Source organism: Echiichthys vipera (assembly GCF_963691815.1).
Source record: "Echiichthys vipera genome assembly, chromosome: 22".
NCBI lineage: Eukaryota > Metazoa > Chordata > Actinopteri > Perciformes > Trachinidae > Echiichthys > Echiichthys vipera.
In genome coordinates, this window is record NC_139847.1 from 14,694,662 (window position 1) to 14,711,849 (window position 17,188).

The 17,188-nt window shown below is 42.9% G+C and overlaps 1 protein-coding gene across 1 annotated transcript; it reads left to right on the plus strand.

Moving 5' to 3' along the window:
* Positions 1-265: 265 nt before the first annotated feature.
* Positions 266-14,345, plus strand: rcor2 (REST corepressor 2; the record flags this gene model as incomplete). Its single annotated transcript, XM_083936779.1, has 14 exons — positions 266-407; positions 4,139-4,264; positions 6,201-6,257; positions 7,264-7,344; positions 7,699-7,751; positions 7,902-8,063; positions 8,191-8,315; positions 8,671-8,737; positions 9,263-9,502; positions 10,670-10,747; positions 11,091-11,148; positions 12,463-12,530; positions 12,721-12,882; positions 13,998-14,345. Exons 2-14 carry the CDS (start codon positions 4,141-4,143, stop codon positions 14,343-14,345), a joined length of 1,623 nt encoding a protein of 540 aa, XP_083792905.1. The 5' UTR covers positions 266-407; positions 4,139-4,140.
* Positions 14,346-17,188: the final 2,843 nt, after the last annotated feature.

Consider the following 17,188-nt stretch of genomic DNA (forward strand, 5'->3'; position numbering starts at 1 on the left):
TCCCAAAGCCTTTCAGTACGGCATGGTGGTAAATAAATCCCTCTAACGTGTCAAATAACATGTTTAGCAACAAAGTCCAAAAGTAAAAGTAGGCTACACATAATAGTTTTACAGGACTACTTTTTGTCAATCCAAACGGCTGGTTGGTTGGGAGAGGCGCACGCATCGGGGGCGGATGTCCACCTCACTTTTCCCCGGGTGTTGTCCGTCTCCCCGGCTCACACACTCACGGCTGCTTCCATCTCTCCATGCAGTTCACTTCATTGTACTGACTGTGCTCATCAATTAGGCGAGAATTAAGCCGTTTTTAGATGAAATAATTGTCTTTGAAGCGCTTCGAAGAGGATTATAAACCGCGGGACGGAGCGCAGACAAGTTTTTTGAGAGCGGGGAGAAACGAAACACAGGTACAGTGTGACTGTTATCTCGACTTCCAACTATTAACGTTACTAAGTAACGCGAGGGTACTAACGTTAGCCGCGAGCTAACTGGCTAACGCTAGCATCCCAACCACCAACTAGGCTTGACTTCACACTGCACTTTGGAGAGGAGGGAAATATCGCCTGCTTTTTAATTGTTCGGCATGTAGAAATGAGTGAAAGGCGTGGAAGCCGCTTCCGTTTGGAGGTAAAGTTGCTGAATGAGAAACTTGAGGTGTAATAAGACAGAGAGCGAGTTTTTACTTGGTGCCAGCAGCAGCGTCAGTAGCGTCAGTGGTAGTAACAGCAACGTAAGCGTGGGGAAAACAAAAGGACTTCAAAGTCTGACACACAACACACACGACTGCTTAGGAAAACTGTGCAAATGCTGATTTTAGCTAACTAAAGGTGGCTCGGACAAAGCATCGAATGCGAACGGAAAATAATAATAATAATAATAATAATGAAATAAAATAAATGTATGACAGAGGAAGCTGTGAACTCACTAACAATGAATTATGCAGAAGGGGTGGGATTAAACAAGTGTATATTTATTTAGTCAAAAAAAGAAGAAAAAAATCTAGTATGTGTTATTCATGTAGCTATGCTGTCTAGTTGTGTAATGTTCGTATTTCCTTTATGATCTTTTCTGTTTTCTTTTTTACATGTTTGAAATCAAATTTAAACCAATCAAATCAATCAGTCCATCCCCTCATATGTTTTGATATAACAATGAATTAACTCATTTACAGAAAAGCAGGGTTTACAATCCACACTAATATATTATAGTGATTGATTTGTTAAAATACAAAAATACCACTATAAGGTCTCATGAGATCCATGAGCACATTGTAAGTGACTTTAGCAACACTATTGTCAGTATGAGTAAAACATAATCATCAGAGTTGAACCACACTACACATTTATGAAATAATAATTATTAAAATATTTTTTTTGACCTTAATCTTTTTAACAGCGTGTAGTATGGATTGGTTTTGTGTAGTTTAGTGTTCGTATAATCATTTCCAAATATTGAAAGTTAAGGAGCAAAAAGTTCCTTGTGGGGGTGAAAATGAATTGATAGGCATAAGCGAGTGGGTGAGCAATACCTGTGATTGAAAACACACCATGCCCCGTCGGGTTAGCAGTTATGTATTATAGTTTTAGCCCTTATTGCTCTTAACTGCTCAGTGTGCCAGAGATCGAGGCTATCGTTGCAGAGTGCGAGGCTACCACAGCCCCGTAAAAAAAAACACTCTGTGAAAGTGAACAGAGGCGGGATTATACCTCCTCGTCCCCTCTAGTTTGGGCGATTAGCCTAATTCAAATAAATCGATATATATATATGCAGTAAACAGAGATGTGTCTAGGTTTGGATTATGTGAGTTTCCAGTGAAGTTAGAGGGGACAGCTGTTGTGGGGGGCCACCGGGAGCCGAGATAGACAAAGACCCCCAGAGAGCACAGACACTTGTATTGTCTACCGGAGTTTGGTAGTTGTGAATTAATCTCTCTGGTTGTAAAGATTGCCCCCTCACCCTCTGCAGAAACTAAACTGGTCATGTCTAATCGGGAGAATGCGAGAAATAAATCGATGTCGCCCGTCGGTCACGTAACTCCGCGCCCATGCTTTGTTCTGGTCAAGTTGGGCAACAGGAGATGAAGTTGCTGGTGTGATCGGTGGAAGAAAGTTAGCGTTTCAGATTCGCTGCACATGTTTGGCGTTTAAGCTCCGATCTGTGAGTGATGTCGTCGTTTGTCTTTCTTCGCCTGTCTGTGTCTGTGTACGGGGAGGGGGTTTTGTTGGGTTAATTGGAGCTGTGTCCTGAGCTGACCGTCTAGTCTCTTTTGTGCTGCTCTGAGACTCACTGGCCGGCAGAAAGATGCAGAGTCAGAAAACGACGCTTGGCCACGTAATAATACAGCACTGACTGTGGATGACACTTAAAACGAGTCCCCTTCATACATGAGGGCTCTCATGCTACCCACGGCACGTTTTATTCAGACGCTGCCTCTTGTCAGTTGTTGCGGTTGTGATGGATTTCCTTATGTATGAAGAGGCGTATGTGTGTGTTTTAATATGATGATTTGTGAATGGATTTTTGTGATGCCTGGGTTTTTCATATTGCAGAGCGGAAATGATGTCAGGCTAAAAACTAGGACATCCCCTTTTGGAAATCTTCATAGAGAAACTGAATATGTATAGATGTAATATGAGGTCAGGCCAGGGCAAAAGGATCATCACTTTTTAAGCCTTTTCACATGCTCATAGATGTAAAGGGCTGCAATTAATGATTATTCTTATTTTTATTGTTGACTAATCTAATAATCGCTTTCTTGAATCAGCAATTGGTCTACAAAATCTCAGAAAACATTGAAAAATGCCTGTCATTTACGAAAGTCAACTTGTGTTCTTAAAAGTACATATTTCAGTGTCAACCATTTAGGTTACTCTGCTCCTCAGATGATTTGTAGTGCTGCTGAAATCAATACGCTGATTTGATCTGTTAGAACAGTGTTTCTTAATGCTGAAACTAACAATTACTTTGATTATCAATGCATCTGCTAATTAGGTTCTCAATTAATCCGTTAATCGCTGGGTTTATAACATGTTAGAAAATGGTGACAGATGGCCAGCCCAATTTCCTCATAAAATCTGCGAAACATATAAACATTCAGTTTGCCATCACATACGACAAAGAAAAGCAGCAAATCTTCACAATTAAGGAGAAAACATAATTTATTCCACATTTTTATTTGAAAAGTGTCTATTAAAATGTCTTAACTATTGTTCGATCTGTTGGATTAATATGTCTGATACTGATGTGCAGCCATTATTTCTGACCTTGTTAAGTGGACTGATTATTGGTCATAACTTGACCATTTCACATTAAACAAAGCTTCTTCGTCCGTGTCATTATAAAATTAATCGCTCTGGGTTTACATTCCCTCAGTTACAGCGGGCCCCCAGCACAGGTTTTAATGCCACACTAAATCCTGACAGCATTGCATGAAAATGATTCAATTTTTAAATTGGAAAAAGAGAGCATTGGTATGTCAGCTCTTGTGTTTCTTAAACAATGGTCTGGGGGACTAAATAGCCCTCTGTTCTGTTTGTGGGGGTGCCCCCATGACAGCAGCACACTCTTAACTGGAGCAATAAAGGTTTGGATCCTGTGATCAACAAGAAGGTTTTGAAGTTAATACTTGGTGGAAGACGGCCACTTTAACTTAAGCCTTAATCCGGCAGTCAGTAAAAGATGCGTTTTAGCCAACAAATAGAGGCGATGTGATGGGATCTTGAACGCCTTATGTCCCACTGAGCTGATCACAGTGTAGGTCATTTTGATAAGCAGGACACACAGGTTCTATCTATTGAGTGATAATGAGGATTAGGAGAGATAACTGAGCGTTGTTGAGTGAATGAGTTCTCATACAGTAAACCAGTGTTTGCAAAATAAACTCTGCTCAAGGGAAAATAATGGGATTGCTTCCAAGGTAGCAGCATAAGGTGCTGTTCTACTTTACGAGAGTGAATTAGGTTTTATAGAGTTTCAAGTGAAAACAAACAGCAGCCAACTCGCTGGTTGGGCTTAATTGATAGTTTTATGGGAGACTGAATCACACTTAAGACAGAAACTGTATTTTGTTGATGAATGGTGGTGTGTGTGTGTGTAAGCGGTGAAATTTTATATTTAGGGTCTTGTGTGTTTGTTGCAGCCATGCCCTCAGTGATGGAGCGCTCGGGGGCCGGGGTCTTGTCCAGGAGCAGAGCCAAGACCGTAACCAACGGCAACAGCCAACCCCACTCTGAAGAGGAGAGCAGCGATGAAGAGCACGCTCATGGTAGACACACACTCACACACATTAAAGTGAAATATAATCTAGTGACTTCATCTGAATCCAATTCTCTGGCTAAGTTAGAGGGTGATTTAGCTCTCGATGTCTGGGTGTGCATGTGTAAAGTGTACTTACAGTAGACACGCATTTCTATTGTACAGATCCATCATACCAGCTGTTCTGGTGGCATTCATTACATTGCTGCAGTGCTTCTTTAGTCCCTGCACACTGCTCTTCTGTCCTCCCCTCCTTTTCTCCTCCACCCCCTTCCCACACTCTTCCAGCCTTGTTATCCTCTGCCCACATACGTCGTTCCATCCTCCACTCTCTCCTTCACCCACTGACTTACTGTAGATCTTTCGTTTTTCAACCGTTATCTCACTAGACACACGGACTAAAGAAATTATTAGATTATTACATCAGTCTAACTAGAAGGGCACCTCACTTCCCAGATTGACCCTCTTGATGGAGACTTTGCATCAAAAGCCACCGTCCCTAACATTACGGCAACACCCACTTTCGTCCTCGTCTCCTCCATCCCCTTTCAGTCTTCCAGTCACCTCCATCTTTTATTTTTCCCTCATTTCTGGCCTCTTTTCATGCCCTTTCTTTTCCTCCATCCAATGTTCTTTCTTTTTTGCCCATCCCTTACCAGTCTCCACCCTTTTCTTACCATCTACTCCAGTTTCTATCATCCCCGTCTCCTCCCTTCCTGTCCTCTCTCCCAGAGGAAACAGTAATCCGTCTCTTCCTCCTGATCTGCTTCCCTGCCTCTCTCATAGTCTCTCTCCCGTCCTCGTCTTCTATCCTTTTTACCACACCACTAATTACTTAATGTCTGCCATCAGCTGTCGTAGTTCCCTGTCTCTTTTCCCCGTCTGTGTCAGTCTGTATATCTGTCAGTGATGAACATGCTGAAATTGCTACCCTGATTAAACAATGTAAATGTATTTATCATGATATAGGCTATTCTTGTTGAATTTGAATTGTTCTCTTGTAAAATGAGAGGTTTTATGCTGTGATTAAAAACTTTCTGTTATCCTGCTGAACCAAACTGTTCAGAAACCCAAATGATTAGATTAATTAAGTAAATGGAGCAGGTTGAGACTGAAACTTCTGAAGACTGACTCAGCAGTTCCTAGTCTTTTAAAGCCAATAGAACCACTTTGATTTCAATAGTTGATTAAAAGCAGTCTACTGTGTTTCTCACAGACTGACAACTTGAGAGTTGTCTGCACTTTTGCAAACTAATTGCATATCCCCAGAGTGTCCCCCTGTGTTTTATAGTGGAGGTGCCCCACCTCACCTGAAATAAAGAGCTTCTCTGCTAAAGAACATTTTTACATTGTAAAAGATAATGTTAGGCCTATTAAGCAATGCTGCTACTTTACACAGCAAAAGCAGTGTTGCAGCAACTGAGGGGAAACTTCATCATAACTACATTAAAAGCGAGGTGATAGATGTTTTCAAAAACCACAGGGACTCAACTGTGTAATCTATTCATTAAGCGTTTGGTATTTGGATCAGTATATTAATATAAAGGCCTGGGTTTTAGTACATCCCTATTGGAGAATAATCTTGTTCATATAGTATTCTGTTACATCAAGTTACCTGGATGTAACTCCAGTTCTGAGAGTAAGTGCTCTGCCCTCTTAGGGTATTGTTGAAGCACAGCCATGATAAGATAAACTAATAGAAAAGCTCATTAGATGGCAGAGCCTAGCAGATGATTATTATTGTCAGTTATTTACTCTGTTATGCAGTAGATGACTGCCCCTCTGTTTCCTGTTATCTGTCGTCTTGTAATCCAGTCTATCCCGCTCTGCAACTTCTTGGGAAATATCCCAGCATACATGTCCCCCTTTTTTTATCTGTACAGGTCTACACATCCTTCTGGAAAATTAAAAACCCATACTCGTCTTGTGTCTTTCTCTCTCTACAGACAGTATGATCAGAGTGGGAGGAGACTACCAGGCACAGATACCAGAGTTCAAACCAGGTAAGCTGAAAGAGGGAAAGCACGAGATAGGGAATTGACAGAGATGAGTTAAAAAGAAGATGAATAAAGAGAGGGAGGAAATCAAGCCTGGGAATGAGACATAGTGGCAAGGAGGAAAGTGAAGGCCAGTGAAATGGAGGAAGGAAGGGAATGCAGATGATGAGAGACATTTAGCTCATATGACCAGTGTCATCTATTCTCTCCAGGAAATGGAGAGTTATGGGAAATGCAAAAATAGTGACGATAAATACAAGAATGATGCTTCCTCCCCACAGTTTAAAGTGACATGTTTGCATAGATTCAAAAGATATCTGTGGCATAAATCAATCATATAAAGGTAAAGTTAAAGTATTGAAAGTTAGAAGTTAAATAAATAAAAGGTTAGTTGTTAAATAAATAAAAGGATAGCTCTTCAGTATTCAAACCCTTTATTTCAATTGATCACATCTGCTTCAGTAAACATATATTTTTTTCTGTAGTGATCTTGAATCCGAATAAAGCTGGTTTTGTTTGAACACAATTTCAAGAGGAATGAAAAGGTTTCTACCATTGGGCTTATTGAAACAGCCTGATACCTTGTGTGAGTCGTGGTAGATGTGAAAGTGGCCACGCGCTGGGAAAGATGCTGAAGATGAAGGTGTCACAACCATCAGATTGCACCAGATGAGGGGAGAAGCAGGCACAGCAGTCTCTCGTTTAATGTCTGGATTTTGGCAGAACACAGGTGTTGTATTCCCAATAGAGTCCGCCGTCTCCGCCTCGGTTTTCTGTCCACAAAGATGAAGCCTAGATGAGAAAAAGCATGCAAAGGAGAGGCTGGAAGAGAGTAAACGTTAATAAAGTTTGATGAAAAGACAATCGGGGAGAGAGCTGTTGGGATTTATATGATCTTGAGCGGTGGAAAAGGGAGTAAAAGAGATTCAAATATATGTGCTGCCTCAAAATGATACATGGTTTGATAAATGTGATTACTTTGTGTTAAAACAATAAATGTTTTCATTACTAGACAGTCCAACCCGCTTCAATGAGAAGGACCAGAGAAGCATGTTGGTCTGGCGTCCCAACAGTCAGCTTTCTGATGCAATGTGTAAGCTCTACACACATACTCACACTCACACACATACACACACACTCACACACCTACCTCTCCTTACATTCACCGGTGCAAGCTTAACAATGTGACCTTCAGTTTAATGGCTATCTGCCGACGAGAGAATAGCAATTAAAACTTTCCTTCTGTGATTTCACCTGTGCACTTGTTTTCTCTCACTCTCATCGCCCTCTTTGTCTTCATCTCATACCCTCTCTTTCTTTTTCTCTTTCATTTATTTTTCCATCCACCATACTATTGTGCCCCCCCCTCCTTTTCTTGCACTTCATCTCTTTCTTTTACTGATGTTTTTTCTCGGTTTAATTAATTTTTTCTGTCTTCTTATCCTAGTGGACGAATACATCCTGATGGCTAAAGAGAAGCATGGATACAACATGGAGCAGGTACGTCAGACACATGATTTCATTTACATTTAATAAATGCATTAGAAAATAACAAAAGGAAAAAATATCTTGCCGTTTCTTTGTGTCTCACTCTTCTGACTTGTCACTGTCCTTCTTCTGACCCTGTCATCATCCTGTCTGTTCACTCAGTCTCTGGGCATGTTATTATGGCACAAACACGATGTGGAGCGATCGCTCGCCGACCTGGCCAACTTCACCCCCTTCCCAGATGAGTGGACAGTGGAGGATAAAGTGCTGTTTGAGCAGGCCTTCAGCTTCCACGGCAAGAGCTTCCACCGCATCCAGCAGATGGTGAGACACACACACACACACACACACACACACACTTGGGATATTTAGTACAAAATTTTGTGTAGTTTTCAAAAAACATTTTCAATATTTGGTCCTCAATTTGTGTGACTCCTGTGTTTATATGTAGCTTCCAGACAAGCTGATCTCAAGCCTGGTGAAGTACTACTACAGCTGGAAGAAGACCAGGACCAGGACCTCTGTCATGGACCGACAGGCCAGGAGGCTGGTCAGCAAGAGAGAAAAAGATGACAGGTATGGGATGCCATGAAAGTTTAATGATTCCCTGAAGGGAGCAAGATGGGAGGAGGGAGGGGCAGGGAAGAATGAATATTGAAGGAAGGAAACATTAAGTTAGAAACTGCTCCTCTGAGAAGTGACATTTACAAAGCTCTGTTGTTCAATGACATCCGATGCGCATGTCATCCTGAAAGAGTCTCATGAATATAAATGAGATTCTTTTATATTATTAGTTTTCGTTTTCAGTTGACATTATTGAGCATTTTAGAAATATGTTTGATGAAATCAGGCATAGTTTTAATTTAGACAAGCAGCAGGGGACCACACTTAAACACGGCCGTGTTTAGTTACATGTTTATTCTTCTTGTAGCAATGATGAGGTTGAAGAGGGAGACCCTGGCAGTGACAGTGACTTTGAGATTGACACCAAGAAAGAGGTGAGCAATATAAAAGAGTGTGTGCTCGTGTGCGTGTGTGTGTGCGTGTGCGTGTGCGTGTGCGTGTGCGTGTGCGTGTGCGCGTGCGCGTGCGCGTGCGCGTGTGTGCGTGTGCGTGTGTGCGTGTGTGTGTGTGTGTGTGTGTGTGTGTGTGTGTGTGTGTGTGTGTGTGTGTGTGTGTGTGTGTGTGTGTGTGTGTGTGTGTGTGTGTGTGTGTGTGTGTGTGTGTGTGTGTGTGTGTGTGTGTGTGTGTGTGTGTGTGTGTGTGTGTGTGTGTGTGTGTGTGTGTGTGTGTGTGTGTGTGTGTGTGCGCGCGCTTATGTAAACAATATTTTGTGTTTTATAGTCATAACTTGCCTGAGGAGATCTACTCAGCCACATTGATGCCTTCTCTATCCTTCAATTTCAACTTCATTTATTATACATAAATGGAAGTCTGCCTGCTTGAATTGCTGTCCTTGTAAGAATGTATCACTATTACAGAAGCTGATTTCTTATATTTGTGCGATTTCTCTGTCCACACAGGCAGTGAAACAGAACCCCAACAACGCCCATTCTGACAAGGCCACCCCAAGTCGCTCTGGGCCGGTGAAGAAGGAAAATATCGGGGCTCAGTACCGGCACCACCCACTCAGAGCCCGCCGCAGGCCACCCAAAGGCATGTACCTGGAGCAGGGAGACATCATGTCGGTGTCAGCCTCCCACGATGCCGGGGTGCTAACTATACGACAGCTGGACACACAGTTGGTGTCACTCAAGAGACAGGTATGTCTCTTTTTTTTAAAGGTCCCATATTGTGAAAAGTAAAGCTAAACCAAGTGTTTCAGACAGAAGGTGAATACAGGTGTATTCAGTGTGAGAAAAATAATGGGTTTGAACATTAAAGCATGTAAACATGTTCGAACTAGGAATGGGCACGAGAAGTTAATTCCAAGATCAAGGGATCGCATCATTTCCTCGAGGGCCAATCAAGTACTCGTTCTTACAAACCTATTTTTAGAACGCAACGCATCTTTCTGCAGGAATAATGATGCACAGCAACACAGCATACCTGACACCTAATGCTTTTTCTCAATCAAAACAGTCACAGTTAACCTTTAAGGACTTATTTTTTGCACAACCACCACTTCAAAACATTGTTTTCTTATAAAAACTTAATGAAATGTGCGTTCATATTCTGTTAATGATCAGTCCCGCTGTGGAGAAGAGGCACTCCCCTGGCACAGTGGTGGCAGGTATCAGCAGGTGCTGCTTTGACAGAACGCTCAGTTTTTTGTACCTGTTGGACTTCCACCACTCCAGTGGGTTTTTCTGAAACAAGCTTCTAGCTCGTTGATCTATATTTTTGAACTAGTCCTGCCCGAAGTGGGTGCCCAGTGCCATGACATTGCGGCCCAGAGCGGCACTGCTTCCCCCCTCCATGTCGTTTGGGCCGTGCGCAGTAACCTCGTCTTGTAACATCTCTAGGATGGTGAGGTGGAGAGCCGGTTCCAAAAATGAAAGGTGTTCGTTTCTCGGGTCAAGCGCAGACACAAGAGGTGCTGCAGGCGGAGTAATGTTGCCTTATGTTGCTCCTTTGATCATTTGAAGTGAGGGTTTGAATGCATCTAAAATAAACTGCGGATCTGAAGCCACTGTACTTAACTAGAGGTAGTTTTAAGGAGCACCAACAGGATTTTGATGCATTCAAAACTAGTGCATGTATCTGCCAGTAAAGGTGAAAATTTAAACTCTTCCAGAGCTTCATGGTGCTGCAATAAATTGTCACCCTTTTATGTTACAATTTTAATGAATTCAGTCTCAGTGAGGTGTTGATTTTTTACTGTTTAGTATGAACATTTTACAAGCAGGTTCCAACGATAGAAACTGAAGAATTGTGCATCAGTGAAGCTAACCACCTCACTCTTTCTTCCCCTACACTTTGTCTCTCAGGTCCAGTCTATTAAACAGAACAACAGTAGTTTGAAACATGGCTTAAATGAAGGCATTGACACTTTCAAACCAGCCGAGGTAAGTCTTTTTTTTCACTTCCTTTCTTTCTACCCTGTCCTTCGTTTGACATCCTTCATTTAGCCCCTCTTTTTTCTTTTTATTTCCTGGCTGTATTCACTTTTGTTCATCTCTCATCTCTCTTCAGTTTGTCCCTCTCCTCTCATGTATTCACTCTGCCCTTCCCCAACTCCCTCCAGATATTATTTCACCCCATGTGAGACTCAGATTAGTTTTAATCTGCTCTTTTCTCTCTTACTGTCACTTTCACCCCACTCTCCTCGCCTCTTTTTTTTTTCTTACCACCTACGTCCCTCACACTCTAATCTCACCCCCTACCTCCCTTCCTTTCTCTCTCTCTCAGCCTGTCCCAAAGATGAACTCTCGTTGGACCACAGAGGAGCAGCTCCTGGCTGTGCAGGGTGAGTAAAGGCTGCAGCATCATCTTCCTCCCCTTCCTCTTGACTCACCTTGTGTTGCAGCAAGTTAGACACATTCAGTTTCATATTTTTCACACTCCGAAACGGCATGTGTCAGTACTGCAGAAGCACAGCACTGACTCATGCAGTGCAGGAGCTATCTCTCCTGAAATATTAAGTGCTTAATCTTAAATCTGTTTATGTGTGGTGGCTAGAGTCTCATGTATCCTAAAATGTCTAAAATCCTATATTCTAAGTTTAAGCCTTAAAATGTCCCAAATAGGGTTATGACAGGTCTTGCATTATGAAGTTTACTTTAGTCTCTAGGAAACCAACATGGAACCAATAACCACTAATGCAAACTGTACAGCCTAGCTAGTGTTGTGATGTTGTGTGTGGGCTAACGTAGCGTCTCCTCTCATCAAACAAATATCTACTTCTAGAAGTAATAAATTAAACTCGTTTTTGTTAATGTTGCTTACACACAGTTCTATATAGTCATGTTCAGTTCAAGTTGAATATAAATACATTCATTTACTACACAAGTAATTGTGGGGCGTTTTTCCTTCATGCCTACTTTTGTTTGCCGGTATGGATGTGGAGAAGGTCTTAAGTTGCATTTCTGATCTTTAAAAGGTCATTAAGTGTCTTAAATGTAACTTGTTGAAAGCTGAATAGTGTAATCGCCGATTGTTGAGTTGTCAAAAATGATTTTAACCCAATGTAAAATGCATGTCTTCCTATTGTACTGCCTTTTATAATTTGATGTAACTGAGATGAATAGAAGCTGCTAGGATTCAGAATCCAGCTGTGACTTAAAGTTAAAGGAGAGGTGAAGCAGCTCCTGTTCCAAACAGCACTTAGTCAATTGCAACCAACTCCATATTGGTGTTAACTTATTCAGTAATGACTGAATTAAATGTATTTTGCTGCAATAACTAAGTAGTAACTAAGCAGCTGCAGTCAGTGTGCCTTTGAGCAAAGCGTTTAACCCCATCAGCTTCAGCTGTGCCGTACAAACAGAAGAAAAAGCAGAAGCTGAAAGACATGAATGTGTGTATATGATGTGAGTGATGCAACACAGGCCTAGAAAAGAGCAGGTGCACTCAGCCAGCCAACCTCAGATTAAGGTCAACAGAAAGAGCACGCATCAACAAGCCTGTTCCCACTACATTCACTCCTCACACACGGCTGCATTCCTCTGACAGAGGGAGAGAAAGCAGACCGCTTTTGTAGCCTTTTTATGGCAAAGAATCGGTCATGAGTACTGCATAGTCACAACATTACCCTGACGCTTTTCTTCTTTCTCCTCTCTAGCTATCCGTCGCTACGGTAAAGACTTTGCAGCCATCGCTGAGGTAATCGGGACCAAGACACCAGCTCAGGTGAGAATCCTCTTCCTCATCCCTTTGTATAGATAAACATTTTTCTTTATAAGACAACTATAATCTCCATGATCCCTCCTTTCATTGGTCTACTGACCTCCAGTCTCTGAATTTGTGTCCACGAACGCAGTACAACTCTCTGCCCTCCTTCATTTCTTCTCTAACCCTCCATCTGTGCCCGTGTGTTTAGGTGAGTTCGTTCTTCGTGAGCTACCGCCGCAGGTTCAACCTGGACGAGGTGCTGAGGGAGTGGGCGGCCGAGCAGGTGGCCACCAGCCGGGACCAGAGAGACCCGAGGAGGAGCAGCGAGGAGATGGCAGCCGCTACAGATGGAGCTGCCGAAGAGGACGAGGTGAGCCGCGGCAGAATATACACATAAAATAAGGAATTGGAAGGAACATTTCGAGACACAACGAACAGATAATCGAGGAAGTTGTCTTAACAATTTAAAACTAAACTATATCATATGAGGATATTGACTTTGTCCAACACAAAGTGGTGACTGTGTCTTTGACTGGCTCACTGCTTATCTGGTTAAAGTTCTGTTTATAATCATTCATATTTTTCTTGTATCCTGAATTGCACCTTGTAAAAAAAAAAGAAAAAAGGTTAAGAGTAAAAACTGTAGCCTGGTGTACTGAAAAAGAATTGTGCAACTTAGGAGGGGTAATAAATGCTAGATCTAAACAAAATGTGGTAGCAGGTTTGATTCCGTGTCCTTAGTTCTCACTTTGTAATACTATACAGCAGGACCAAACTCTAACCCAGCACGGAGCCTTAATGGCGATCCAGCATGTGCTTTTACCGATCCATTCCAGAGGGACTGTGGGTGCCGTTGTCCTTTAAAAGACAGCGCATTTCCTCCTTTATCACTCAAACTGACTTTTGAACTTTTTAGTTCTGCGTTTACTCTCCTCATCCTACTTTTTCTTTCCTTCTTTTCTCATTTTGTCTTCTTCCCTTCTTCTCCTTCTACATGGCAAACCAGCTAAAGGTGTGTACTGGTGCCTACGCCACCTACTGGACAGGAGTGTAGAAGGAGCATGTGCAGTATGCGCGCTAGCTATGCCTCTGTGCGTTTTTTTGGGCTACACACAGACAGCACGATATTTACATTACGCGGACTGAGGTAGACCCTCATAGAAACACGCACTGTGACAGACACTATGAATTTGACTTAACGATATAAATGGAGAAGATCTAAAGTCTGTATCATTCACAGGACCATCAACTCAACGTATTTAATGGGTGAAATTCAACCATGGTAGCCAAGTATATTGAACAGAAGGAGCAGGTGGTTGTAAAATGAAGTTCTCTTCTGTGCCGTCTGCTGCGTCTCCTCTGCATCATAGAGCAAACCTGACATCTGTCTGTTCACTTTCCACTCTCTTCTTCTCTGCACCCCCCTCTTCTGTTCTCTATCCGTCCGTCTTATCTCACTTCGTCTTCTGTTAACTGTCTTCACAGGTCAAAATGGAGGACTCTCCCTCGGACGCCGCCGGCGGCTCTTCTCCTCCCTCCTCCACCCAGACTCCCTCCTCCCTCTCCCAGCCGCCTCCACTGCTGCGCCCCGCACCTCCCTCGGCTCCCCCCAGCCTCCTCCGTCAGCCTCCTCCTCTGCAGACGCGCCCGCTCCAGAACCGGGCGCCCCACAACCACCCTCCACCTCCGCTCATCCGGCCCGCGGTCACCACCTCGTCTTCCTCCAGCGGGAGCTCCAGCCTCAGGGCTTCTCCTCCCAGCTCTTCCTCGGCTGCAGGGCAGGTCCCTCCGTCGCTGGTCGGCCTCAAAGTGGAGCAGCTCAACTCGCACTGATAAACAAACACACACACACACACACACACACACACACACACACACACACACACACACACACACACACACACACACACACACACACACACACACACGACAATAGGAATAGAAAGACACACATTAGCCTGCGGACAAACACTCAAACACGATGCTTTCTCCTCTCGCTAGAGAAAATCCCTTCGACCTGTAACTCCGTCACTCCTTTGTTTCTGACCATTGCAGATCACGTGACCGCACGCTCCATCGAACACGCTCAGGTCCCTAAGGTGACATCACAGCTCTTAAAATGCACGAAGGGTGTAAGGACCCCCCCACTCACACCCACACAGGTCCACTTAGTAAGGCAGTGGCCTGAAGCCCCTTTACTGTACTAACAAACACCTACCTCCAGACCATCGTTCTCTAGCGCGCACACACACACACACACACACACACACACACACACACACACACACACACACACACACACACACACACACACACACACACACACACACACACACACACACACACACACACACACACACACACACACACACACACACACACAGCAAACTCGCTAGGAACTCAAAATGAACGCTACCTTCACACACCTCCCTGAACAAACACAAAAAGAGACACTGGATCGTCAAGCTGTTGAAGACCGCCATGACCACAGAGCGTGAAACACACCTGCTCGTTTCCATGGCAACAGCTGCACATCTGGATTGCGGAGGAGTGTGGTGGAGACACACACACTTTATATATATATCTACACTGTAGGTTCCACTGGGCAGGTATCAAGTCATCCAAACAACCTTCAGGAAAATCAAATGAATAAATGAGAAAAGAGACAGTTTCCCACGTGAGTGAAGCCGCTTGCTCATTCAGATTGGTGGAAATGATGTAAAGAAACAGGCCTTTTCTTATTTAACTTTGCTTTAAAACTCGGACCCTCATAAACGAGTGCAAAAGGTACTTTTGCGAAGAAACCGGGCTTTGTTCTCGAAGCTGCGCTATGAGTTTACCGTTCTAATAGTTGAAGCTGTTCAAAAATGGAAAAAAGAAGAGCAAGAGATCACATCTCCCTCTTCTCTCATAGCCATGTGTTACTAGTATTAACTGGAGTGATGTGTTCCTCTTTTTTTGACTAGACTTTGAAAGTGAGCCCTAGGTAGGTAGTTATTGTAAGTACGGTAGTTTAGATAGTGCATACTTTATTATGATGATTATTGACTGAGCACTAAGGAGAAAAAGAGCCTCTTAACACACAACTGGACTTACTCATGTTTGGAGAAGACGTTTGCCACAGCTCGTCTTTCGCTGGCTCAGTGTTGAAGTCTCTCAGCATACTGTCCATTTATTTGGAGGAATGTTTTCAGTTGTGAACCGCTAACACTGTCCTGGAGCCGACGAACACAACAGTCTCTGTGGAAAATGTGTAAGAGGACAGATTTTTGAAGCAGGTTTACAAAGTGAAGGGGGACACCTGACCTTTTCTGACCTCCGACAGACACTGAAAAAAATAAAATGTTCTGCCAAAGTCTGTTAATGCTTTAAAAGCTCATCGTCCGAAAGAAATCCCATGTCTCCACTTAGCAGTTGAGCGTCAAAGAAGGGTATTTGCTTGTTGGCTTGCTTCCTAAATGTTAAAAAAGGTGAAGTAGTAAAACAAAAGGTGTTTTTGGGAAATACACTTATTCACAATCTTGCTGAGAGTTGAGACAAGAAGACTGATGCACTCTTGTTATTGTGTGGTAAATGTGAAGCTTCCAGCATCAACCGGCTACCTTGTTTCAGCACAAAGACTGGGAAAAACACTTACACATTTATTTTTTTGATAGTGGTAATAGGGACTGGTTACGACTTAAAAGTCATTGCTGCAAGAAGTAGCCTGGCCCATATCCTCCCATAAAACAAAGGACTTACAACATGTTAATTAGGGAGCTTTAGAAGGGCTGGTCAGCAGATTCTGTTACATTTTGTAGCGTCTTTATGCTATGCTAAGTTAGCCGGCTGTTAGCAGTAGCAACATATTGACTGTACAGACATCAGAGTGGAGTGTAGTGTAGTTAACTCTCTGCAACCAAGTGAATAAATGTCTTTACCAAACTGTTACTACTGTTCATTTAACATTTCTGTTGCACGGGCTGGTTGAGTATTTTGTTAACCAGCATGTCAGAATATTTCTACAGTGAATTTACAAGTTCAAAATCATGTCGTGTCAAGGCACAGGAGGAGGTGGGAGAGGTCAAAGGGCATCTGAAAGACGTCGATTAATTTAGCCAATGAAGTGTCACGAAATGCTCCACATGGATTCTGAGTCCTGGCAAAATGCCCCTCCAGTTCTTAAATCCCTGCTTGTGTTCAGGTCCTGCGGTGAACTCAACCTCATGAGCACACTGAATGACACTTATTAGTGCTTTCTTTTGAGTGCCATGCTGAACCGCTCCTCTTCGTAGTCTAGTGTGTCCCTGCCTTTTCAAGCAGATACGGGATCACAAGTCATGTATAAACCTGTGAGACTGTTTTCAGTGCTTCTCCACTAATTCAGGCCTGTCCAGTGTAACGCGCCACAGAGCAGGAATCAAAGCGGCCCATCACTTAATTTGGCTTTAAAGTGGCTTTTTCACTTTGGTTGGACTTGTGTTCTTGCAGTTGTTCCTTCCTTCAAAAACTGTGTGTACTGTATGTGAGAAGTTGTTTACATTGTGGAAACTGAACTGTTTGTGTTTGAGAAATGTTTTCTTAGAATAAAGAAATGACCAAATAGCAGTGTTAAAGTGGTTTATACACACACACACGCACAATATTAAAGTTGTGTGAGTTTAGGTTTGGATAAGTTTCTGTTGTGACGCACACGT